This window comes from Eschrichtius robustus, chromosome 6 (assembly GCF_028021215.1).
Source record: "Eschrichtius robustus isolate mEscRob2 chromosome 6, mEscRob2.pri, whole genome shotgun sequence".
Lineage (NCBI taxonomy): Eukaryota > Metazoa > Chordata > Mammalia > Artiodactyla > Eschrichtiidae > Eschrichtius > Eschrichtius robustus.
In genome coordinates this window covers 49929096-49956255 of record NC_090829.1, presented here as the reverse complement: position 1 = coordinate 49956255, position 27160 = coordinate 49929096, and the positions used below count along the sequence as shown (strand labels likewise).

General features: G+C 42.2%; 1 protein-coding gene across 1 annotated transcript; it reads left to right on the top strand.

Moving 5' to 3' along the window:
• Positions 1 to 435: 435 nt before the first annotated feature.
• LRRC31 (leucine rich repeat containing 31) lies at positions 436 to 25560 on the top strand. The gene is given in 12 exon segments (XM_068547407.1): positions 436 to 618; positions 6108 to 6114; positions 7114 to 7257; positions 9317 to 9484; positions 12183 to 12212; positions 12215 to 12232; positions 12235 to 12336; positions 12556 to 12729; positions 13525 to 13689; positions 16357 to 16524; positions 19882 to 20049; positions 25069 to 25560. Coding segments are annotated over 12 exon segments (1659 nt in total). The 3' UTR covers positions 25401 to 25560.
• Positions 25561 to 27160: the final 1600 nt, after the last annotated feature.

The window sequence follows — 27160 nt, the reverse complement described above, 5'->3', positions numbered from 1 at the left end:
CCTCTGGGCGACAGTTTTGCAAAGGGCCAGACAGCTTAGAGGCATGCCGAATGCTCTGACGCTCTCTCTCCCGGAAGGTAACTTTAATTGACTGTTGAAATTTAAAAAGTATTGACACATTTAATGCACTTGCCAAAATGGTATTTAATGAATTGTATCTCTCACAATAAAATAGGGCAAAGTTTAAAACTCAAATTTGCTTTGGATTTGTATCTGCTACCATCTGTTAGTTCCAGGATCCTGGGTTGCATCATTCTTATTTTTATGTTAAACACTACCAGCAATAAAAACAGAAAGTAAGGGGGAAATAAAGACAGGTGTAAGGAAGTTAGGATTTCACACAGGCTTGACAGACTCTTGTTTTCTTCTGAAATCCTAGAAAACAGAAAACCACAGGAAGATGGCTTATTGAGAAAGACACCCTTCAACTTGTCCATGAGTCAAACAGGGAACAAGAGTTCCTCAGATGGAGAAACTAAACCCCAGACTTCATTTGTCAACAAATGCATCAGGGGGTCAAAATTCAGGTCGCCCAAAGCTGAAAACAGAAAAGAGAGCCATGACCTTAAAACAACTGATTTTCGACCCAGCAACGAGACACCAAAACCTAATGAGTCTGTTCTAAGCATTTATTTTGTTACATGCTTTAAATATATTGCTCATTTTCCTTTTTCGTTTTGGCCATGCCACTCGGCTTGCGGGACCCTAACCAGGGACCGAACCCGGGCCCCCAGCAGCGGCAGCATGGAGTCCTAACCACTGGACCGCCAGGGAATTCCCCTCACTTTCCTTTTAAATTATCAAAAGTAATATGTTGCAGAAAGGTTTAGAGAAAAATACCCTATTTCCTTTCATTCTAGCACAAAGGGTCATTTCTTCAAGATTCTTTTCAGCCTTTTATTCATATACATGCATTTATGGTCAACCAACCAGTCAAACACTGAGTATCTGCTATGTGCCAGTCACTGTTATTAGAAGTACAGCCATGAAAAAGGGAACATTTATGTACATAAAGAACCAAAAGCAGATGTAATTTCTGTGTGATAAGTCATACGTAGACAAAGCAGGCTGAGGATACAGAGAATGATGGGCTGGGGGTGCTATTTTAGATGTGGTTGGAAGGAAGGAGTCTCTGATTTGGTGGCATTTGAGCTGAGATCTGAAAGTCAGCCACGTAGAATGAATGAAGCCAGCTACACAGGTATTTGTGGGAGTTGTTTTCCAGGCAAAGGGATGTGTAAATGCAAAGGCCCAAGATGGGAGTGAGCCTGGAGTGCTTGAGAGCAAGCCAGGAGGTTAGGCATGCTGAAGCAGGATGAGAGATGGAGAGAGGATGAGAGTAGTAGGAGACCAGTCAGAGAGGTAGCTGGGGCCAAACGGACGTACTTTGTACAGTTATAAGAGCTTATAAAGCCCGCTTGATCTTACACGGAGCTGTGATCCTACTGAGACATATTATTATACTGCTCAGTTCTCATATTGTTACATGATGTTCATATGCCTAATTTTGACAGTGGCAAAATGTTCCATTACATGCCTATGCCATAATTACTTAAGTTCCTTTTCTGCCCTTTAGTGAATATCTTTGGCTTTCCCTCTCCCCTATTTTCTGCTTTACTCTGTTTCAGCTAATCAGCATAAATTCCCAGAACAGAGATTACAAGTACAAGGGTTATGAAAATATTGCCAAATCTCTCTCTCAAGTTATGTGTCATATACAATGCCGTCACTATATTACTAGATTAAATGTATTTTTAAAACACTTTAAACATTTTATGCAAACATATACAAAAGAAGAGAGAACAGTACGAGTCCCCATGACCACCTCCCTCTAACAATTACCAGTCCATGGCCAATCTTGTTTCGTTTATACTTACCCTCATGTCTGTCAGATTATTTGCACCAAATGCCAAAAATATCATTTTACCTGTAAGCAGATTGAACGCATTTTTGGAAGTAGAAAATTAAGACGTCTACCTTTAAAAGAAGGCAATCAGAAAGTTGTTGATATTTGTTCTAAAGTATGATTTGGAGCTTCAGGAACATGGTTAATGGATACCCACGACCATGATTCAATTAACCGTGCAAGGCCAGTCAGCTGGTTATCCCAGCAGGGAACATGGTTGGCTTCTCCATTTCCCTTTCTCCCCAAATCCAGTGGCCCCTGGAGTCACGTGAATTCTGTCCTCCAAACAGCTCTGGGACCTCATTCCTCCTCTCCGCTGCTGTCCTGGCTTTCATCGTCTCTTGCCTGCACCACTGCCGCAGCTTTCTCCCTGGTTTCTCTACTCCTGGTCTTGCTCTATGGCCAGCCTGTCCTCCACACCGCTACCGGGTGCTCTTTCCAAACCACAGATACTGTGGTGTCTCTCACCGGTTTAAAATCCTTCACTGAGTCTTTCTTGCCTTGAAGAGAAAGTCTATACTCTCCAGCATGGTCTTCAAGGTGTTTGTGATCAGTTGCATATCTCTTCACAACCTCTGCCTTCCCCCCAATCTTATGTTCATCCTCTACTCCTGACATTCTGACTGACTGTTTCCTGAACTGGCCACATTCCCCCGAAGTGGGTCCCTGTGCCTAGAAAGGCCTTCCCCTGTGGCATCCTCCCTCTGCACCCCTCCCCCATTTATCCCTCCCTCATGTCCACCCACCTGGCTGACTTTCACTCACCCTTTAAGGTGCAATTTATCTACCACGTTCACCTGGAAGCTTCCCAAGACCCACCCACTGGACTTTGGACCCTCTGTGGCTTTCTTGTCTGTCTGCTCCATCAGACAGGTAGCTCCTTGGCAACAGGAACTTGTTACCTCGGTTCCCTGTACAGCATCACCCATGTCACAAACATGTAAAAATGTTTCATGAAAGCATCGGGATTCTTGGTTGTAAACAACGGAAACAAACCCCTACAGGTTTAACTTGGAAAAGAACCTAATGAGAAGATACTGTTTGGCTCACAGAATCACCTGAAGAAGCAAGAGCTCGGTTCAACAGTAAAGCAGCCAGAAAAGGCCCCGAATCACTCCATGGAGCTGCTTATGTGTGGTCACTTTGCACCCTCCACGGCGTGCCAGCCAACCTGCATCAGCTTTGACTCATCTGTTTTATATATTGAGGTGTGACATAAGACATTTTTTGAAGGAAGGGTTTTATAGATTTAAAAAAAAAGAAATATATGGTCTGTAAGGAGATGCCCGGGGGCCTCATAAATTGGTACTCATATTTATACTTAGGTGGTTTGATAAAGATTTGTCATCTTGATTTATTTTGGTAATTGAGGAACTGTAAAACTAATATTCATTCGTTCGTTCAGTTATTTGTTCATTCAACAAATGTTTACAAAGTACCTCTGATGTAAAAGGCATTGCAGAGTCCCATCTTCCTGGGAGGCCTCAGTAACTTTAAGTCACTATGCTCCTGAGAAATGAACCGGGCAGGAATTATAATTTCCATTTTATAGATGAGTAAACCAAGGCTCAGAGAAGTTAAGTGACTTGCTTACCTGATGGACCCATGAGTTGAACCAGGTTTTCCAGTTGTGCTGCCTTGGACTTGCCAATCATATAAATATTACAGAGCTCCCAAGTAGGATGTGGTCTGAGAAGAGATTCCTGAATCTGTCAACTGGTTGGTGGGTGGACTGCACCCCACCAGCCTGCAAATCTTGTAGCTGCTCATCCTTGAGACCAAAGAAAAAGCCTGGAGACAACAGAGACATCAAAGTTCATTGGTTAAGGGGCATCTTACGCAAAGGTCCTGGAGCAACACTCCTTCCGTGGATGGCCGGCAGCAGACAGGACATGGCAACAGCCTTCACTACTTAGTGGAGAAGGAGGCTACCATTTATAGGGGAACTGATGTCAGGTGGGCTCCTCAGTTACCACGGAAACCAGCAGCAGGGGCAGGGGGCAAGCACGCAGGCAGTTACTGATTAAGCCCTATAATTAAGAGGATTGGATAGTCATGTGAGTGAAGCAGGGCCTGGTGGAACAGGAGATGGACAGAGAGCAAGAGAACAGCCATCTTGAATGGCCTGACCATATATAGGCCATTGGCGGTGACCTCTGAGAAACAGTTTATTTGGCTAGGTGAGTGTGGCAACCAGAATGTAGAGGGTTAACTGGTAACTGTGGTGAAGAAATGGGGTCAGCAAGTACAAACCATTCTTTCCAAACATTTGACAGTAAAGGAAATGATTGACACAACAGTGGCTTGAGGAGAAAACAAAGAAAAAGAAGGTTTGGTGAGGCTGGAACTTGAGCACGATTGTAGGTTGAGCCTATGGAGATAAAAAGCTAAAAACCAAAAGACAGAGCAATAAGATACAATGCAGAGAAAAAAAAATTTTTTTTAAATTTATTTTTGGCTGTGTTGGGTCTTCGTTTCTGTGCGAGGGCTTCCTCTAGTTGCGGCAAGCGGGGGCCACTCTTCATCGCGGTGCGCGGGCCTCTCACCGTCGCGGCCTCTCTTGTTGCGGGGCACAGGCTCCAGACGCGCAGGCTCAATAATTGTGGCTCACGGGCGGGCCCAGTTGCTCCGCGGCATGTGGGATCTTCCCAGACCAGGGCTCGAACCCGTGTCCCCTGCATTGGCAGGCAGATTCTCAACCACTGCGCCACCAGGGAAGCCCGAGAAAATGTTTTTAAGAACAAAAACTTTAAAAAGCACCTGCACATAATGGGCTTTGGAGCCGATTGCTCTGGGTTCAAATTCTGACTCTGCTGCTTACTACTTAACAGTCTCTCTGAGTCTCAGTTTCCAAAGCTATGAAATAGTGTAATTGTGACTCTTTGCATTAAGTTTACACAAAATGCCCTGTACTCACATCCTCCATCCACAACTCTCCTCACCCAAAGTTAGGGTTGCCAGAAAAAATACACACAATATTTGGGACATACTTTTACTAAACAATGATTCCTTGTCTACCTGAAGTTTAAGTTTAATCGGACGTGCTATTTTTATTTTTCCTAAATCTGGCAACCCTACCCAAAACAGAATACCTTGTATCCAATGTACCATACTAAAAATTGAAGGCCAAAATGAAGAGGTAAACGGTAGGTGGATGATGCTGCCCCCTACTGGTAGAATGTGGCAACACCAACCGTCCCCGCAAAGATGTACAGCCTGTAGGTGGTTTTCTTAAAAATAGCAAGCCACCAAGAAAACAAAACAAAACAAAACAAAGCAACAAAACAAAACAAAACAAAAATAGCAAGCCACCAGACACACTGTGGAGGAGGGGGGGAGTTTTTATTATTATCCTGCTAATATTTTAGTCTAAATTTACTACTACTGTAATGCCACTATCTTTTCATTTCCACTGGTACTAATATATTTCTTTTTTGCTATGTGGTTGTATACGTTTTGTCAGGGGTAGTAGAGTATTACTGCACATTCAGAACTTATGCTTTCCTATTGGATTCCAGTATACTCTTTGCATGTGTTTTAAACTGTACATTTTCACTTACAAAACCTCTTTAAAGTCACTGTCAGTACATGCCTATTCATTTTTCCTTACAAAAGTACGATGTGTTTCACATGTGTCTTAAATGTTGACACATGCAGTAGGTAAAGCCCTGGTACATAGTAGGCACTCAATAAAATTATAGCTTTTTATTTTTATTTATTTAACTTTTAAAAATTGTAGTGATACCATGTAGTGTGGTATTATTACAGTGGAACTTGGTAAGGGTGCCACATAAAAAGTCCCTAATGACGAGGACACGTGAGGCTTTCTGAGTGTATTCTCTGGCAGGAGTTGAGGAAATACAAAAGCTCACCCAGGGGCTACTCTCTCCGGATGTGTCAATTGAAGGGTCTAGGAAATGAGCGGCGAGTGCTTCACTCGCTCCCTTTAGTCATCTGAAGCTCATCAGTGGTGACTGCAGTGCTTCCCCTTCCTCACCTGTCTGGTTAGGAGGCCAGGACCCGGGCATACCCCCAGCATTGCATTCACCAAAGATGTTTGTGCATCCTTCCAGCAGCGCTGTCTTAAACGCTGTGCTAACAAGTTTACTTCTTTGTCCAGAAGCAAAGCTCCATCTATATGCAAGAAGCCCAGGTCAGGCCACGAAAGAAAAGCCACTCAGTTCCTCAGGCTCCTTGGTAGGAAACGGGTCACTGGAGCGGCCAGTGTTGAGCACCGACCGCAGGAACAGAGGTCAGGTTTTGTCCCCTTCTGAGGTGAGGTTTCACAAGGGACCAGTTCAGCGTTGTTGTCCGTCTTCTCACTTGTCTTATGGCGATCATTATGCATCTTTTTTTTTTTTTTTTTAATTTTTTAAACATCTTTATTGAAGTATAATTGCCTTACAATGGTGTGTTAGCTTCTGCTTTATAACAAAGTGAATCAGTCATACATATACAATATGTTCCCATCTCTCTTCCCTCTTGCATCTCCCTCCCCCCCACCCTCCCCATCCCACCCCTCCAGGCGGTCACAAAGCACCGAGCTGATCTCCCTGTGCTATGCGGCCGCTTCCCACTAGTTATCTATTTTACATTTGGTAGTGTATATATGTCCATGACACTCTCTTACCCTGTCACATCTCACCCCACCCCCTTCCCATATCCTCAAGTCCATTCTCTAGTAGGTCTGTGTCTTTATTCCCGTCTTGCCACTAGGTTCTTCATGGCCTTTTTTTTTTTTTTTCCTTAGATTCCGTATATATGTGTTAGCATACTGTATTTGTTTTTCTCTTTCTGACTTACTTCACTCTGTATGACAGACTCTAACTCCATCCACCTCATTACAAATACCTCCATTTCATTTCTTTTTATGGCTGAGTAATATTCCATTGTATATATGTGCCACATCTTCTTTATCCATTCATCTGTCGATGGACATTTAGGTTGCTTCCATGTCCTGGCTATTGTAAATAGAGCTGCAATGAACATTTTGGTACATGACTCTTTTTGACCTATGGTTTTCTCAGGGTATATGCCCAGTAGTGGGATTGCTGGGTCGTATGGTAGCTCTATTTGTAGTTTTTTAAGGAACCTCCATACTGTTCTCCATAGTGGCTGTATCAATTTACATTCCCACCAACAGTGCAAGAGCATCTTTAATACACTCTGTCATTCACAGCAAATTCTTCTTTATTTTTATAATACAGCTAAGACTATCACTTCAGAAATGGAATTAAGATCCAGGATGGAGGAAAATGAGCCGTTCCTGCAGAAGCTGGGCAAAAACCCTGTCGACAAGTGTCTAGATTTGAACAACTGTAGACTAACAACAGCGGACGTGAGGGAGCCAGGTCTGTATGGAGTTGACCTTGCCCAGAGGCACAGAGGGCCTTTGGGCTGGGATGAGCAGGGAAAGTGCTGGGTCCTCACTTGGTAATCCGAGGTCTGCAGGGTGGCCCAGACAACTCAGGAAGCGCAGATGCAACGCTATTTTTTTTTTTTAAACAAGTTAATTGCTTCTTCCTCAAGCTTCAAAGATTTGAGCCGAGTTTAAGAGGGAGGTTTGTTTGTTTTTCCTGAGCAATTTTACCTCTCTACTGATTACCTCTAGCTCCCTGAAACACATCTGTTCCTGCACAGGATATAAACTCATCCATAAAACCGAGCCCTGCTGGGAATTTAAAGGGGCATCTTGTTGTTATCTGTGGAGTGAAAACTATCACTGCCAGCAATTATTGCTCACACCTTTTTACACGAAAGTGCAACTACTGTTTGTGACACTCTAGCAGGAGTTTGGTTGCGAAGAACCATCTCCCCAACACCACTGTCACCACCTTTTTAAAAAACCCTCTTTTTTCAGATACCTTAAATCAAGTCTTTAATCAAATTAGGTGTGTCTACCAACAGAGGTATCAAAAGAACTGCATTTTGAGTGAGGGGTCCTTGAGTATCTTTTTTTTTAAAACATCTTTATTGGAGTATAATTGCTTTACAATGGTGTGTTAGTTTCTGCTTTATAACAAAGTGAATCAGTTATACATATACATATGTTCCCATATCTCTTCCCTCTTGCATCTCCCTCCCTCCCACCCTCCCCATCCCACCCCTCTAGGTGGTCACAAAGCACCGAGTTGATCTCCCTGTGCTATGCGGCTGCTTCCCACTAGCTATCTATTTTACATTTGGTAGTGTATATATGTCCATGCCACTCTCTCACCCTGTCACATCTCACCCCTCCCCCTCCCCATATCCTCAAGTATTTTAATTAAAATCCATGCCATTATATTCGAGACAGATCTCTTACGAGGGAGTTCTAACCGTGCCTGTGATTCTCAAATGCCCATGTACATGTCAGAATCTCTTGCAGAACTTGTGGAAATGCAGGCACTTGAGTCCAACCCAAACCGACCGAATTGAAATCTTTGAGGGTGGGCCCCAGGAATCCTGTTTTTTTCCTTCTTAATGTGTTCAATAGGCTTTCATACGTTATAAAGTTAGGATCATGGTAAACAAGATGAAGTTGCTAAAGTGCTTTGAATGCTAGTAAAAAGAAAACATATTTTTTGCCCCCTAAGCATGTTTTTAGAATTTCTTCGGAATTGTGGAAGGTCAGGAATTGCTATGCCTGTAACTCTAGAAGCTCACCATGCAGCGTCTGACTGCTGCCACTATTTTAACATTCAAGATAGATGTTTAAAAGCAAGCAAGCAAAGACACTTTCGCCCCTTGACTTTGGCATTTCCATTCTTAAGTCTTGTTGCTGCAGGAGATAAATATGACCTTTGAGAATCTTGTTCACAGAGAGTAACTTCAATTTGCATGAGCAATGGAGGAGACTCAGAGAAGGTTCTGGTCAGGGTTTGTGCCAGTCTAAACCTGCACATGTTGGCCCATGTAGGTATAACAGGAACTTTGTAAGGTGGTGACTCCCAGGTGATCAAGATAAGAAAGAAAAGGTAACGGGCACCCTCAGTCTCAGCGGTCCTGCCAATGGAGTATTCCCCAGACCTTCAGCCTGAGGGTCCAATAGGACGACAGGGTGACGGGTGTCAGGGGGTTTTGCAAAATAAAAGGACCAGTATACACATTACAGTGACAGTGGTATTAACAGTCCTAGCAGTGGAATTACAATTTCCACTACAATAAAGGAGTACTTAATGAAATCCTATGGAAACACCACTGCATTTTCAGAGTGCAGTTATTTGGCGGAAATAGAAAACGTCCCAAGAAATAGGTAAAGTAAATGTCACAGTGTCTCCAGTTGTGCGGCTGAGAGAGATCCCTGCTTTGTGGAAAGTCAGCAAGTCCACCCTCCTTCTATCCTCTTACAGAGCAACAGGCAGTGGACCCTATTTACTACAAATCACAAATTACACACGCAAATCTGTTTTTTCTTGTGTTCACTTCTAGTTGCTTTGCTGCCTTCTCTCCCAGACTTGGAAAAACTGGATATTTCCTGGAATGATTTCATAGGCAGAACCCTCCATTTACTCATGCAGCAAATGCATCTTGTCAGCAAGTTAAAAATCCTGAGGCTGGGTAGCTGCAGACTTACTGCTGATGATATTCGAGCACTGGGTATGATGAATGCTTCCCTTAAGAGATGGCTTCCCTGGAAGGATCTTTGCAACCCTAACCCTCAGGGGCGAATTATCTGGGTCACCACCCCCTCAAGTGCCCATGGACGAGGATGAGAGCGCTGCCTGTACGTGATGTGGTGCTGTCTTGAGCACTTGTATACCTTCTAAGGAGCTGTGTAACCTGCACCTAGCATCGTGCTAAGCCCTGGGATAGAGAAGGGAACAGGCTGACCAAGCCTCTGTTCTCATGGAGTTTAAGTGGAGATAGTAACTGTAAAATGTGCTCACTTTGGGTCTGTTACCTCATCTGTAAATTAGAGGAGTTGGGATAAATAATAATTAAGTCCCTTTCCAATTCCAAAATAGTACTTCTCTCTTCTATTTTCCCATTCCCATTTTTAAAAAAATGATCAAAACAAGTTTTTTCAATTAAAAGCAATGATTTAAATAGGACTAGAACCTCAATTAAGTTAGTTTATAGTATATCAAACATTGGATAACATAGAACATAAGATAAAATTTGTCATGCTACTAACCCAGCTGCTTTACTGGGTTATGAATGCTGGGTTGTTTAGAATGCTTGCTGGTTTTAGATGTAATTAATACTTTTTCTGTCTTCTTTTTGTCTGAAGTTTCTTATTTCGATCATGTATTTTGATCATTTATATCTCTGCAAAGATTTCTGTAAAAGCAACAAAATTTATGCCAATGTCTTCTCTCTAATCCTTCCCTAGAAAATGGGGGCCAGCTGATGTTTCCTGGTTCACCCTTCCTATAGCTAAGGGAAAACGTTATACATCTCAGAGCTGGCCTGATCCTTTCAAATCCTAGTCCCACTTCTAATTCTCTTTGTGACCATGGACAAAATACTTAAACTTTCTGAGCCTCAGTTTTATTATCTCTGAAAAGGGGTGATATCCACCTCAAAAAAAATTATTGTGAGCATTAAATAATTTCTGTAAAGCACCTACTACGTGCTTGACACATAGCAGGCGCTCAATAATCGATAATTCTTTCTTTCCCTATTCCTTCATCCAAAATTACCTTTCTGTGGTTTTTCATGATCAGTTTAGCCCCACTGGTTAGCAGCTGGTTATCGTGTACCAGGTTCTCAAGTTTAACATACTGTTACTCAGGCATGAAAAGAAGTATAGATTATTTTCTATGACTAATCTAATCTTTTTCATGATCCACCATCCTTAAGAAACCAGGAAGTGGAATTTCTGCCCTGGGACCCACTCTAAACTCATCTGGTCCAGGAGAGAGTCTGCACCCTTGTCACTAATGTTTTGTGTCCTTTCCCCTCTCACCGAGATTTTATCCTCTCTGGAAGGACTTCTGCATCCTCTCCACCAGGAGGGGCTTTCTTATCATCCATACTCTGCTTAGCCTTAATGGCAGATGGAGTATAAGGAGAATAAATGGTTTACTGATAAGAAAACATAAATCAGGAGGCATTTCAACATTATTACACCTGTTACAATTGCTTAGTGCAGGACTGCAAATGCCTAGGCCCTCCAGTGCCATATGCACTGCAGACAATCATGTACTCTTTCTCCCTGATCCTGGGGGATGCCTCAGGGCGATACATATCCACGCCCCTTTGACTGGCAATGGCATACAAAATGACACCTGTTTATCCCTGGCTTATGATATTATAACTCCTGGAGAATTTGCATTTTAACCTGGGGCTCCTGGACTCCAAAAACCTTAAACCATGGAATAAATAACCAGTGGCAGAAGTTCCAGCCCAGTAGTGGACGGTGGAAGAGAGGCTTCTGGACACAGTGGACCTTCCAACACTCTTAACTGGTGCTAAAATTGACTCCAGACACTGAGAAAGTACATTTGTCATGTGTGCGGCTCACCATTCTGTTCTGCCCCCAAAGCAGTGAAAATTATTCCTAAGGGCTGATCTCCCCACAATTCCCCTGTTCTCTCCCAGCTTCCGCTCTGTAGCCCTCAGATGTTTCCTGTGTGAAATGGTATCAGAAATGTCAAGTGTCACCCCCCCGTCACTGCCTCCTCCTCCACCCCAAGGTTGCATCACTGTTATGAGCTGCTGGTGCCTGATGCTCTCTTACTGGTTCCTCCCTGCAGTGGTTGGATCAGTTATATGTGATATTCTTGATGTCAAAGTGAGCTTTTCCTCTGTGGTGGCCAGTGCCCTGCTTTGCTTCTACCTCTGGCCAATCTTCCTCTGGCCAAAGTATAAACAGTGGTTATGCTGGGGAATAGTATTATGGGTGATTTAAATCTTCTTCATGTTTTATTTATTTTCTAAGTCTTTTACACTTCTGCCTCTGGCCAAGCTTCTCAGCAATGCTGATCCCCGGAGAAGGTGGTTGAGAGAAAGTAGACGGACTGGTAGAAATATTTACTACCATAAAAACAATTCGGTAAAACCACCCCTAGTAACAGGTGGATTTTTTTTTTTTTTTTTTTACACCATGTTTGCTTACGAGCATGGCTTCAGAACTCTGGAGGGACTAGACTTGCTGTGCCTGTACATATAGAAGCTCACCCTGCTGGGAGTGGGCAAGAACTGGGTCCTTTTCTCCTCCCTGTTCCCTGGCATCTAACCAGTAGCTGGCCCGGCTTCAATACTCCGTAAACAATGGCTGTATTGATTTTGAAATGAATTCCCTGGCTTGCAGATTAGCGATCAACCTGATCTTTGGGCCATTTTGTAACAGGAGAAGCACTTAAAGCGCTGCCTGAACTTGAGTTGTGTCCTGGAACAGTAAATTGGAGGAAACTTGCCTCTGATCCTCCAGACATTCCGAGAAGGAAGCAAGATACAAATGCTTGAGCTTGTGGACTCTGCCCTCAAGTCAGAAGATGGGGCGTCTGGCGATAAGTGGAATTTGGAAGAGTCCTTCCCAGGAAAAAATGTGAAGGCACCCATGATTGGATAGCTTGGAAATCAACGTTGGCTGTGTTTTCTCTCACCCTGAATTGAAAGACTGGCTCACTATATCCTAGGTCACGTGAAGATGTACCTCCCTCCTGCCTGCCCCAACTTTCACACCCTGCATCTTTACTGAGTTGTCCTTTGGATTTCCTTCCTTCCAGGTCAGTTGCTCCTTAGGCTGCAAAACCTTGAAGTACTTGATCTTTCTATTAACAGAAACATCGATGGCAGTCTCAACAGTATTGCTCAGGGATTAAAAAGTACCTTAAATCTGAAAGTCTTGAAGTTACATTCATGTGGATTATCACAAAAGAGTGTCAAACTACTGGGTGAGTTAGCAATGGCTAAAGTTTCTATATAACTTTATATTATACGGAATTTTTAAGCTGTTAGGAAATACAACAAAATATAAACAGTGGTTACGTTGGGGAATAAGATTATGGGTGATTTAAATCTTCTTCATGTTTTATTGATTTTCTAAGTCTTTTACAGTGAGCATATACTTTCATGATTACAAAAATAATCTTTTAAAACGGCTGACTCTGAAAAGGCCAGGATATTTTAGGTCGGAGAGAGACACTGTGCAAAATAAGTGTGCTACTAAAGCTGTCCATTTTTCTCTTACTTTTGAAAATGCCAGCATTATTTTATGCTTAGTAGTAGGAAGGAATTGGTACTGATAAAAAGAACAGCTTCAGTGACATCTGTAGTTAAAACTTACTCTGCTATAGAGTATCCACATTAAGGAATAGGAAATGAAATGTGTTTTTATCCCTTCAACTTCTAGAGCCTGTAAAAATCCTTCTCCCTGGCAGTTTGAATAAGTCTAGAATGCTATGACAGCACCAGCGCTCAAGGATAGTAGGGGAAGATTCATTAGTTGAAAGATTTTGATCAAAACCATTGACGGTCAATGCAGATCACAGGGAGTGTGTATTCGAAGCCACTGTCAGGTCCGAAGGGGTAGATGGTACAAAGTGGACAGTTATCCCACTTTCTGGGCTTTTGTCAACATAGTGTACATATTGTCTCAGTCTCCCCTCTCCACACCTGCCCCCTCTCCTGCTCCACTCCTGCCGACTGCCTTGTAATATGTCAGAATGGGGTTCTGACCTTCTTTGTAGATGCTGCTTTTAGATACTTGTGTGAGCAGAGGACACTAGACCTGTCCTGCAACAAGGAGAGGAGTGGAGGGTTTGAAGACTCCCCGGGGCTGGCCACGCTCAAGCACCTGGGGGGGCTGAATCTTCACCAGTGCTCGCTGACGGCCGACGACATGGTGTCGCTGAGTAGGTACCGCAGAGCCGAGGGAGGACTCTTGGAGCCTTGGCATGTGTTTGCAAACCTGGCAAATTTGAGATGTGCTGTTTATGAAGTTACCGGAAGGATCACATCATAAAAGTTTTGTGAATGCCCCAATATAGTATTTGGCAAATATTAAGTGCCCAGTAATTGTTAGTGAATCTAAACTCCTCCTATACACATCCGTAAAGGGTAGATGTGGCGCTTGAGGGAGAAAATTTTGAATTTATGTGGCTGTTTAGAAATGAATCTGTTGCTGTCACAAAGTGTATTACAAATAGGGATGTAGAAGGAAAGCCAAAACGAAGGGTGTTGAGTCTTTCTCGCTAATCAATGAAGCCGAGGCACTTAGATACAAATGAAGTTACAGAAAGTCAGTGGGACGGTGCATAACGGGTGTACATTACAACTTTAGGTCACTACGCTTACTTTCCTACCACAGACATAGTCCTGTAACCTGTAATGTATACGTGCAGTTTCCCCTAACAAACAGCAAGCATACTCTTGAGATTAAAGGTTTTATTCCGCCTGCAGCCACAATAAACCTTCAGAATGCATCCAGACTCTGACCATGGCTTACCGTCGAGAGCTCTACTACCCCGGTCCAGCCCACTGTCACCTCATGCCTAGATTATTGCAGGAGTCCAGATGGTTTTCCTGCTCCTCTGTCACTCTGACTGCATTCTCTGTTCCTTCCCCCCGTTGACTACTCCTGCCACAGCATGTGTGCAGACGCTCACGCAGACCAGCCATGCTCTGCTCTCCCTCCGTACTACCGGCTCCTCCTGAGCAGGGATGGGGTTTTTTTTTCACTATCGCTCTGTTGCTTATGCACAGGGTCTGGCACATAGTTGGCAGCCAGTAAATGCTTGTTGAGAATGTGATTGATTGAATGAATCAATCAATAAAGAACGGGAAAAAGAATCTTTTGTTGTTGTTTTTAGTACAATTGGGGGAGAAAAACAGTAAAATAGGTCTTTAGGTCTAATATTGAGTTTTAGCCCTGCTAAGTTATTTCTTAGACTCTTATCCCTCAATTGGGGAAAATGAGAAGAATTCAAGGCTTTCATGAAGATTTTAAAGTAGTAAACAATCCCTTTCTGAGCTCCAGGTGGAGACCGTGAGGTGTCACCATCCCCTTTTCTTATGAATGTCGTACCTGTGGAGACACTCCTGAATTACCAATGCACCAGATTCCAAATAATGAATTTCCCCTGCTACAACTGAATAACACGAGCGCCCTGTCTCATCTTATTGCTCAGAGGAAGATTAAAGTGCTAGAGGATCTGAATTGTTAATGCTAGTACAACAGAGGGATTAACCTCTCTTACCTAGATCTGCAGCCACCAACACGGGTAAATGGCCCCAGAAAGGTAATGGTTATTTAATAACTGTAGTGAATTGCATTGTCCTCCTGCTTAATTTTGAAAAGATGGAATCGAAAATACATCCTGTTTATACCTTATGATGTTAAAGAATTGAACATTCTTTTATCTGATCATTCCCGATAGCTCCAAAGAAATGGAATTACAGGTCATTTAGCCAACAATGTTTGACTGATCATCTAATTGTTTGAGGCACTGTGCTGTAGGCTGAGGGAATTCACAGGCAGGAGCTTCAGTCTGGTGGGGGCAGGAATAAACCAAATACTTGGTGAAATACAAGGTGCTGGGGGCGTTAGAAGAGGGAGACACCACAGCAAGTACCTGCCCTTTTTTCCTTCCCTTCGCCTTCCTTTCTCCTGTCCTTCCCTCCTTCCACTAACATTTGTGCCTCTGATTTCCAGGCTCTGAGGCACACTCTGGGCACGAAGCAGCCCCTACACACAAAGCTCACCTTTGGGGAGGGAGGGCAGAAGACAAACACATACACAAACAAATCACGTAATGGGGGGTGCTGGGAGGAAAAGAAAATAGGGAGATGTAATAGTGACCAAAGGGTTACTGTGGCTTTGGTGGCCCTGGAAGACTCTGAGGAGGTGAGCCAGCCCCACAGAGATCCCAGGATACTGCATTTCCCACATTGGAAAGAACTAGGGCAAAGGTCTGGAAGCAGGAAAAGCAGCAGAAAGATAGCGAAGCAGGGGTAACTCCTGGCACAGCAAGGGCCTTCAAGACCCCATTCCGGTGCTGTTAGCCACAGATATCTGTTCTGATTTCTTGATTTCATTGCCTTTCTAGTACTTCTGACTTATAGTCTGAGAAAAGAATGATCGTATCAAACATTAATTGAGCAGTTAGTGTGACCAGGCACTGTACCAGGCACTTTACATATACCAAGTCGTTTTATCTTCCCATTGACTCTGTGAAGTAGTATTGTTATTCTTCTGGAGAAAACTGAGGTTCAGAGAAGTTAAGTAACTTGTCCGAAACCACACATTTCTTTAGTAGCAAATCCAGGATTAGAACCACCAGTTCTGTCTCCAAAGTCTTTGCTCTTAACTTCTAGCCTTGAGAGGGGCTTGGAGAAGAGCCCAAGCTGCATACTGGGAAGAATGACTGGTGTGTATGTTGTGTGTAATTGTGTGTAAGGCAGGGCAGGGGTCAGAGAGGGAAGAGCTCTGCTTGCTGATCACGAAGACTGTGGGACCCAAACACCCAGAAGACCCTTTGTGAGATGCTGCCTCAAACATGTCACTGTTGATGTTTTAATAGCCCAGGTTATCCCTTTTCTCTTGAGTTTTCGAGATTTGGATTTATCTGCCAACAGAAAGATGGGCAGCTCTTCTGAAAACCTACTCAGCAGGCTCCGATTTTTACCAGCATTGAAGTCATTGTTAATCAACAACTGTGCTTTGGAAAGTGAGACTTTTACTGCCCTGGGTAAGAGCATTCCCCAAATCCCTGCAGGCACTGGTACCATAACATCTGAGAGGGGAGGCCTCTCTTTGCCTACAAATGAATTTCATTCCAAGGCTCAGCTGTAGGCAAAAAGTATTAATTTGTCTTTCCTTCAGGAAATATGCTCTTTTAAAAGTGACTTTCAAAGCCACATGAATGATTTCTGGCGTTGTAAATTTAACATTTAAAATTTAAAGTGTACACAGTTGGCCCTTTGTAACCATGGGTTCCAAATCCGTGGATTCAACTGACAGCAAATCGAAAATATTTGGAAAAAAATTTCCGGGAAGTTCCAAAAAGCAAAACTTGAATTTGTCTCATTCAGGCAACAATTTACACGGATAGCATTTACATTGTAATAGGTATTATAAGTAATCTAGAGTTGATTTAAAATATATGGGAGGGGGGCTTCCCTGGTGGCGCCGTGGTTGAGACTCTGCCTGCCAACGCAGGGGACACGGGTTCGAGCCCTGGTCTGGGAAGATCCCACATGCCGCAGAGCAACTAAGCCCGTGAGCCACAATTACTGAGCCTGCGCGTCTGGAGCCTGTGCTCCGCAACAAGAGAGGCCGCGATAGTGAGAGGCCCGCGCACCGCGATGAAGAGTGGCCCCCGCTCGCCGCAACTGGAGAAAGCGCTCGCCCAGAAACGAAGACCCAACACAGCCATAAATAAATAAATAAATAAAATTTTAAAAAAAAAATATGGGAAGATGTGCACAGGTTATACGCAAATACTGTGCCATTTTATATAAGGGGCCTGAGCTTCCATGGATTTTGGTGTCTGCAGGGTGTCCTGGAAACAATGCCCCTGTGGATACGGAGGGACGGCTGTATAACCAGCTCTGAAGGCTCACATTCGTGGTAACTTGTACAGTATAATTTGGAATTGCTGGAAAGGGAGGCAGTTACTAGCGTGTGAGCCCAGCTGGCTGCTAGCACCTAGTCCCAGCAGGGTTTGTCGTCTCTCTCAGGAATCGTGGCGTGCCTGAAGACCATGGATACAGCCTGGCCTACATCAGGGATTTACTAAACCTGACATTTCTGCCTATGCCGGGGCAAGGGCACTGTCTGCGAGTAGAGGGAGACATTGTGAGGCAAAGGGACTTTGCCCAGTTTTCCCAAATATACCACCCAGGCATCCAGAGCTTTGAGCACATGGTGCCAGGGCTCCTCAACCACCTCCAGCTTCAGTGATTCCCTGGAGGGACTCACAGATCTCACTGCTGAGATTTATTACAACAGAGGGAGACAAAGCAAAATCAGCCAAGGGAAACATGCATGGGGCCGAGTCCAGAGGAAACCAGGCCCAAGCTTCCAAGATTCCTTTCCCGGCAGAGTCACAAGGACGCACTCCGTTCCTGCAGCACGTTGTGACGACATGGTCTGAAATGTTTCCCAGGGTGGCTCGCCTGAACCTGCAAGTCCAGGGGTTTTAGTGGGGCTTGGTCATGCAGGCACCCTCTACGAAGCACATACCAAAATTCCAGGCTCACAGAAGGAAAGCTAGTGTTCAGCATAAATCATCTTATTTGTACACAAACACTGTAGGCACAGCGAACCACCCTTATAAGTTAGGGAATGGTGACAACACTTCCAAATTCCAAGTTCCCAGACGTCAGCCAAGGGCCGACCTTGCCAGCAGGACTTTGTAAGGATAGTGGTCTCAGGCCTGCTAGGTTAACTCTGTTTTGTACACATGCACAAGACTAGTGTGGTTGGATTCTGGTGCTTCCGGGGTAACAGTGAAAACAGAGCCCTTCTCTCTGACCTTCCCTCAAGGGTTATGTCTGTTGACACTCCCTTAAAAATGAATTGTCCTATGGACCCGACAGGGCTATTATTAATGAAATGAATGCATTCTATTAATAAAAAATAACAAGTAGTTATTTATTAATATCTGTCAATAAAAATAAGTACATATAATTTATCCCAAATTCTAAGAACTCTCTATTTAGGGTACTCTTGCTCTCCTTTTCAGCCCAAGTTCTGTTCGACACACAGGGTCTTGGTCCTTGCCATGTACTGCTCCCAGCCCTCCCCCAGCACTGCTCATCTCATTGGCCACGTGTCTGCTAGGCAAAGTTATGATGATCAGAAGGTTAGGTGTATTAAATTCATTTTTTACTTCTTTAGATATTTTCAACTTATCGGGATGTAACCCCACCATAAGTCAAGGGAGACCTGTTTAATTCAATTTGAATTAAGAAGTAAATCAACAATAAAAAAAAGAAGTAAATCAAGTAAATACGTATTTCTCTATATCATTTTGAGAAAAGAAAGTTCAATTTCTTATTGCTAGGTCTCTGTACCATAGGAGTGGGAGGGTGCTCTTGTTAGATATTATAAAAAGAATATATATCTACCCCTCAAACATATATTATTTTTTAGAAAGAAGGCAGAATAGTTTAAAATGTAATTAATGGCTATACCTCGTGGATAAGTTGCTCTGGTTAATTTTAATGTTAGGGGAAACCGAGAACTAAGCAGAAAATCTTTGAATTTCCTTTAAAAATCTTTCCAATATACACTATTTCCCTTCTTTGTCTCTGTTAACTGCAGTTAAGTAAACACAAATACATTTTGGTGTTTCAGAGTTCTAGGGAGGTTTGGCCTTGTCTCTGAATTTCAACAGCGACCAGGACATGTAAAACCAGGACACACTCTGGAAATTGTGACTAGCTGTGAAAACTGTTCTTCTCTTTCTCCCTCTTAAATGTGAAGTGAAGGAAAGAAATCTCAGTCAATAGTGAATTCCATTTAATCAAGTTTTTAAATTTTTTATTTATTTATTTTTGGCTGCGTTGGGTCTTCGTTGCTGTGCGCGGGCTTTCTCTAGTTGTGGTGAGCTGGGGCTACTCTTTGTTGCGGTGCGCGGGCTTCTCATCGCGGTGGCTTGTCGTTGCGGAGCACGGGCTCTAGGTGCACAGGCTTCAGTAGTTGTGGCACGGGGGCTCAGTGGTTATGGCTCCCGGGCTCTAGAGCGCAGGCTCAGTAGTTGTGGCGCACGGGCTTAGTTGCTCTGCGGCATATAGGATCTTCCTGGACCAGGGCTCGAACCCATGTCCCCTGCATTGGCAGACAGATTCTTAACCACTGCGCCACCAGGGAAGTCCCCATTTAATCAACTGTTACTTTTCTGAAGTTTCCAACATTTCTCCCAAATAAAAATAGACAACATAAATTGAGGCCATGAATTTCAGGCAGGAGAAACGGTCTCTACAACTGTCTTAACCTCACTGATAGTAATATGTTGCCCTAGCCTAGGTTCCTTAGATTCAAGGCTTATGACCTCTAAGGAAACCTAAATTATTGCTATTCTTATCACTGTCAATTTCAGCTGAAGCCTCCATTCACCTCCCTGCTCTGGAAATAGTCAACCTTTCTTGGAATAAGTGTGTTGGCAGCAACCTAAAGCTGCTCCTGGAAACGCTAAAGCTTTCAACGTCCCTTCAGGTGCTGAGGCTGAGCAGCTGTTCCCTGGTGACAGAGGACGTGGCTCTTCTGGGTTTTACCTACTGGTTCCATTCAAAGCAGTCCTGGCACTCAGAGCCCAGCGTGCCTGCCCTGCCAGTCCAGAGGAAGGGAGGCGGAGAAGGCAGCGAGGCCTGGAGCTAAGCCCTCTGTGCAGCTTTCCTGCTCCCTGACATCTGCTTAGGAGAGAGCTGGTTGAAACAGATAAGGGCAATTCTAAAACCAAAAAGACAGTGGAGAGTGTTTCATAAAAGGAGATGGAGGAATTTCCCTGGCAGTTCAGTGGTTAGGACTCCATGCTTTCACTCCCGGGGGCGAGGGTTCGACCCCTGGTTGGGGAACTAAGATCCCACAAGCCACAAGGTGCGGCCGAACATTAAAAAAAAAGAAGAAGAAGGAAAAAAAGGAGATAGACATAGATATGGTGGTCAAAGAAGGAGGATTACCTGATGTAGAATAGAAAGTTGGAACACTGGATGTGGATGGGTGAGGCTCCTTGTCCTTGAGAGGTGTGTGCATGTGTGGATTTTGTTCACGCCTATACCCACCTTGGCTCAGCTGGGTGCAGTTTTCTGTGTTCACCTACTGTTTCCTGTGGATAAATTATGCATAAGCAAACAAGAAATTTGTGTTATGCTCACACTGTTCTCTGATATTTCAATCTAGTTGGAACAGATATGTGTTTTCAAAACAAGTGTTATGGCCAAACACTGTAATTAGAAGATGTGGACAAATCATTGTGATTTCCTTTTGCATTTCCCTAATGACTAATGATGGTGAGCATATTTTTATGTGTTTGTTTATGTGTTTATCTGTGTTTATCTGTAAACTGTATATATACCTTGGTGAAGTGTCTGTTCTAATCTTTTGCCTAATTTAAAAAACTGGATAGTTTGTTTTCTTAATGAGAGTTCTTTAGATTTTCTGGATACAAGTCTTTTATCAGATCTATAACTTGCAAATATTTTCTCTCAGTCTGTAACTTGTCTTCTCATCCCCTTAACAGTATCTTTTGCGTAGCACGACTTTCAGTTTTTTTTTTTTTTTTTAATATTTATTTATTTGGCTGTGCCGGGTTTTAGTTGCGGCATGCGGGATCTTCATTGCAGCGTGAGGGAGCTTTTAGTGTGGCATGCTGGATCTAGTTCCCTGACCAGGGATCAAACCTGGCCCACTGCATTGGGAGTGTGGAGTCTTAACCGCTGGACCACCAGGGAAGTCCCAAGACTTTCAGTTTTGATAAAGATCTACTTATCTATTTGCTAATTTGATGGATAGAGCTTTCTGTGTTGCATCTTAGAACTTTTTGCAAAACCCAAGTTCTCAAGGATTTTTCCTAGGTTTTCTTCTAAAAGGTTTACATTTACATTTTACATTTTGACTTATTATCCATTTTGAGTATTTTTGTACAAGGCGTGAGATATGGGCTGAAAATCTTTTTGCATATGACAGCTCAATTATTCAAGCACCATTAGTTGAAAAGTCTCATTGAATTGCCTTTGCATTTTTGTCAGAAATCAACTGGCCAGTTTGTGAGGGTCTATTTTTGGTCTGTTCTGTTCCATTGGTCTATGCATCTATTCTTTTACTGATACCATACTGTCTTGATTACTAAAGCTTTATAGTAAGCCTTGAAATCAGGTAGCATGGGCATTCTGACTTTGTTCTTCTTTTTCAAAATCATTTTGGTTATTCTAGTTCCTTGACATTTCCATATAAATTTTAGCATCAGCTAGTCAATATCTACAAAAAATCCCGCTGGAATTTTGATTGGGATTGCATTGAATCTACAGGTAAATTCAGGAATTCAGGAAAATTCAGGAAATGACATCTTAACTATATTGAGCACTCCCATCCATGAACACAGTATATCTCTCTTTTTATTTAGGTCCTCTTTGATTTATTTCATTGGTGTTTTGTAGTTTCTACCATGCAGATCCTGCATATATTTTGTTAAATTTATATCTAAGTATTTAATTTTTTGGTGCTATTATAAACAGTACTGGTTTCTAAATTTTGATTCCCAATTGGTCATTGCTAGTATGTAGAAATACAATTGATTTTCATATATTGACATTTTATACTGAGACCTTGCTAAACTCATCTATTAGTTCTATGAGATTTTTGGTAGATGCCGTAGGATTTTCTACATAGGCAATCATGTCATCTATAATTAGAGTCAGCTTTATTTCATCCTGTCCAGTCTCTATACCTTTTATTTCTTTTTCTTGGTTATTTAACTGGCTAGGATTTCCAGTAGATGTTGAATGAAGTGAGAGCAGACATCCCTGCCTTGTTCTCAATATTGGGGGGAAAGCACTCAGTCTTTCCCATTAAGTATAATGTTAGCTATAGGTTTTTGTTTGTGTTTTGTAGATGTGCCCTGTATCAGGTAAAGGAATCCTAATCTGGCTAGATTTCTTATAATGAATTGAAGATATTTTGTTGAGGATGTTTGTGGCTATGTTCATGAGAGATAATTGCCTAATAGTTTTTTTGTAATATCTTTGTCTGGCTTTGGTATCAGGGTAATAATGACCTCAGAAAATGAGTTGGCAAGTGTTCCTGCTTCTTCTATTTACTGGAAAGATTTTGTAGAATTGGTATTATTTTCTCATTAACTTGAAACTTCATAGAATTGACCACTGAACTTGTCTAAACTTGGAGTTTTCTTTGTGAGAAGTTTTAAACGACAAATTCAGTTTTAAAAATAGATATAGCACCATTCAGGTTATCTCTTTCTTCTTGAGTTTTGGTACTTTGTGTCTTCCAAGGAATTGGCCCATTTTACTTAGGTCGAATTTATGGAAATAAAGTTGTTTTCTTATAATCCTGTTAATGTTTGCTAATCACTCTGACTACTTCTTCTGTGATCTCTTGCCTCTTCAACCACCGGCTGGAGAAAATTCTCTGCCTTTAAAGGGCTCCTGTAAGTAGGTTAACCCCGCTTGGGTCTGCGTTTCTTAAACTCAGGTGTGCCATGTAATATAACCCAATCATGGGAACCCATCGTATACACAGTCCTAGGAATTAGGGTTGAAATCTTGGGGTCACCTTAGAATTCTGATTACCACAAGAGGTTTATCAATATTATCAATCTCCTCAAAGAGTAAGCCTTTGGTTTGTTTTGTTTTCCTGAACTGGACACCATTAAACATATTTAAATTATTTCATTTAAAGTTATTAAAATTTGCTTCTTCAATTTTTAATTTTTTTGGTCTGCATCATATTTTATTAATCATAGCTCCAGCCATTATATATTGTTTCTTAATTTTTACTACCAGGTTTTCTTCCTCAGGTCAAATTTATACTTTTACATTTTGTCAAGGGTATTTTTTCCTTCTTTCAATTTTTAGTCAATAACAAGTATTGCTGTGTGTGGCTTTAAGCATTGCCACTTAACTGTTTTGATTATTTCTAATAGAAACTTTAAGAATTTGTTAATCATGAGTAGTTTGTGTTTTATTCTTTTGTAAATAACAGCATTGGTTTTTTCATATAGTAAGCTACAAAAATAGTATTTTCATGACCTATGATACTATTACCCAGATTTAAAAAAATATAACGCACATAAAATGCTAAAATATAATAAATAGAGTACTCACATCATTGGAAAATTCAAATAGTATAGGAAAGGTAAAACAATGTCTGAGATTTGCTTTAAAATACTAAAAAACAAACAAACAAAAAGTAGGGGAAGGGGACTGGATGAGCCAAGATCAGTGTAATGAAAATAGCGTTGAAGCTGACTGGTGGGAAGATGGGAGTTCTCACTCCTATTCCATCTACTTTTTATATGTTTGAAAATGTCTGTAACAGAAAACTTTCTAAAGGGAAAAAGCATGCACATTATCTTTAACACTTAGCTAGGTCCTGAGAACATGGTGAGTAATGTTCCGAGACAGAAAGATAGGAAGGGACACGATCAACATGAACACCTAGGGACCAAATGCAGCTGTTGAGTGTCCTGACTGGGATGATGAAAATGATGGGGAGGGAGCATCCCACTTGGTGTGGAAGCCAAGATGTCTAAGGAATGATTGAAGGACCAGGGCGTGTTTAGGCCTACAGGGGGGACATTTGAGGGGACCTGACTGTTGTCCAACACTGCATGGTTGGCACGAGGAAGGTTCCCAGCAGGAACCAGCAGGCTGAGGTGGGCAGTGGGGAAAGTCAGATAGGGCCTAGAGGCATGGTTTCCTCCCACTGAGAGTTGCTTCCCTCTGTTGGGGCAACCTGAAGAGGGACTTCTGGCAGAGTTGGGCTGGTCCCCAGTAGAGAAGCTGTGAGAGGGATTTCTCTCTGGTCATCGATCAGGTTGAATGAGGAGCCTTCCAAGGTCCCTTCCAACTCTGAGATTCTACACATCTCATCTCTGTAATCCATTCCTGTTTTTGGCTGAAAAGGGAAGCATGTCCTGTCTGCTTTGGCTGTCTCTCCTAGCTCCTTTTCTTAGCTCCATCATTAACTGTTATTTATTGAGAGCCATTTTGGGTAGTACTGTGATATGTGCTATTCAAAGGAAAACTTGATCCATGTATTAAAGTCTCTAATTGACCCATGAATTAGAAATTATCCAAGCATATTTTGCCCATGGAAAGTGCTCAATTAAATAACTGTTGAATGAAGAATGAATAAGCAATGAATAATTAAACAGCATTAAACAGCAAGAAAACTATTCAGAAATGGTCCTGAGTTAAAGCCAGTGAGCCATGACTCTTCACCTTTAATTAGAGAAAGTCTGCAGTAAGAGTTGGGACTCCAGTGGAGCAGAGAGCAGGAACTTGACAAAAAAGACACTCTTTGGTATGGGATTTGGAAAGAGAAAGAAAAATCCATTTTCAAGCTGTACATGAAATGCAGAGAGGAAATTTGTTACTAGAGTAATTTCAGATGCCCTGAATAAAACTGCTAGCTAATAACATTTCATTACTAAGTATCACTCTTGTCATTACGAATCCTGGAGCTTCTGTGTTGTGTTATTGGAAGTGGGAAATGTTCACACTAGAAAGTATCCTTGGCTTTTAGCATTTAGAGTGATTTTGTTTTTCAGCATCAGTAATCCAGACAGGTCACCTGGCCAGGCTGCGGAAGCTGGACCTGAGCTATAATGACAGCATCTGTGATGCAGAATGGACCATCTTCTGTCAAAACCTGTGGCTCCTCAAAGAGTTAACCGAGCTGGATATTAGCCTTCAGCCATCAGCTTTTTGGGAGTGTGGACAATGGTTTAGACACTTGTTATGTGCTGTGACCAAACTTCCTGAGATCACCGAGATAGGAATGAAGAGGTGGGTCCTCCCAGCCTCACAGGAGGAAGAACTAGAAAGCTTTGACCAAGATCACAGAAGCAGCATTCACTTTGACCATGGTGGGTTTCAGTAAGCTGACTTCCCAAGGCTCAACTAAGCTACACACCATCCTAAGGGGGAAGAAAAGAACAAGAGTGAATCCCGGTGAAATTAAGGAGTACCAGCTTCTGGGCTGTTTGGTGGGATTTACAGTACAAGAGCTTTGTAAATATATATTGTCTATAATAATCTAATGTGAGCATGTCTTTATTCTCTATTTTATAAAACAAGAATGACATTTTTCAATGGATTTTCATTTGTTTTGATATATAGTTGTGGTGGCCCCCAAGCTGTAAGCTTATTCAGCTTTCTGCTTTCCGGAGAACTGCTTGTCTCTTTCTTGGTATGCACTCCTGACGCTGCGGTATTGAGCGTAAAAAAGGAAAATGGCTTGCGGCCAGTTTCGTTCCAGGTGCCTGCTCTGGATCTAAGAGCCCCTGGTTGTTCCCCAGAAGAAGGACGTGCTGCCCTGAGGAGGAAGTCTGTATCTCCAAAGAATGGCCCATAAGGCATGCTGACGCATAGATAGTGGCGCATAGATAGTGGCGACAGAATTATGTGGAAATACAAGGTTTACTGATTTATTGTCTAATATTCGTTCCGTACTAAACCTATATATACATTCATGCTCCTTGAATAAACTTGCCTTGCAACCATCAGTTGTCTTGGCCCTTCTGACCCCATACTGGTGCTTTTCAGTTCCTTACCCCTCACCGCCAGGAACTTCTAGCTTTCTGCAGCCGGTCTGCAGCATATAGTTAGTTCACTTACTGTTTAGAAGCCCTGACAAAAGTGCTTAGATTCTGGTACTGCATCTCCTTTTGTCTTGCCCTGGAATTTTCTGCCTCTCTTTTCCTAAATATTTTAAATATAAGGGTGTGTGTTTATGAGTATGTGCGTGTGTGTGTGAAATTCTAATGTGAAAGGCACTAACTGTGGAACATTTTCATGTTATCTTTACCATTATATGTATCTTAATGTGGTCCACTCACATTTTTATCAGAAAGTATTCCTTTCAGTGGTTTATTATTTTATGTTCTCTTGGCTTTTATCTCAGATATAAACCATGAACACTAATAATGGCCACTGACATACAAATCTTCATTAAAAGTGGTCGAAAATTCAAAACCCAGTATCAAAAAATACCTTGTTAAAATAAAGTAAAATACTTTGTTGCTAAAATAAACAAATTAACATATTACCTCTGAGCATTTCCTTGACATGGAATTTGCCACATAAAACCTACTTAACTCATTAAAGTTTCTGTGCTGCTCTAAGTGATTTTTGGAATTTTTTATTTTTCTCTTACTAGAGCATGAAATTCACTGCATGGCAGAAGGGTCTGTTCACACATTTCTATTCTGATATGCTCCAGCCAAGTTAGGTTTTGCTTTCTTCTTGCTACGCTAATAATTCATATTGCAATCGTTGCTTGAAAGACACGTAGAATTTGAAATCAATACCACTCTAAAAGAAAAAGTCCTCATGGGAATTCCCTGGCAGTCCAGTGGTTACGACTCGCTGCCTTCACTGCTGTTGGCCTGGGTCCAATCCCTGGTCAGGAAACTAAGATCCCACAAGCCATACAGTGTGGCCAAAAAAAAAGAAAAAAAAAGGAAAAGTCATCAGGGTGAGGAGATCTTGAGTGGTATAAACGGAGATGTTTTAGGTAATGATTCTTCACTTCTTTGGGCATTCCCATGAATTCCATGAACACCTGTGCTCATGCAAAAACCTATGAACAAATGTTCACAGCAGCTTTATTCATACTAGCCAAAAACTGGAAACAGAGCA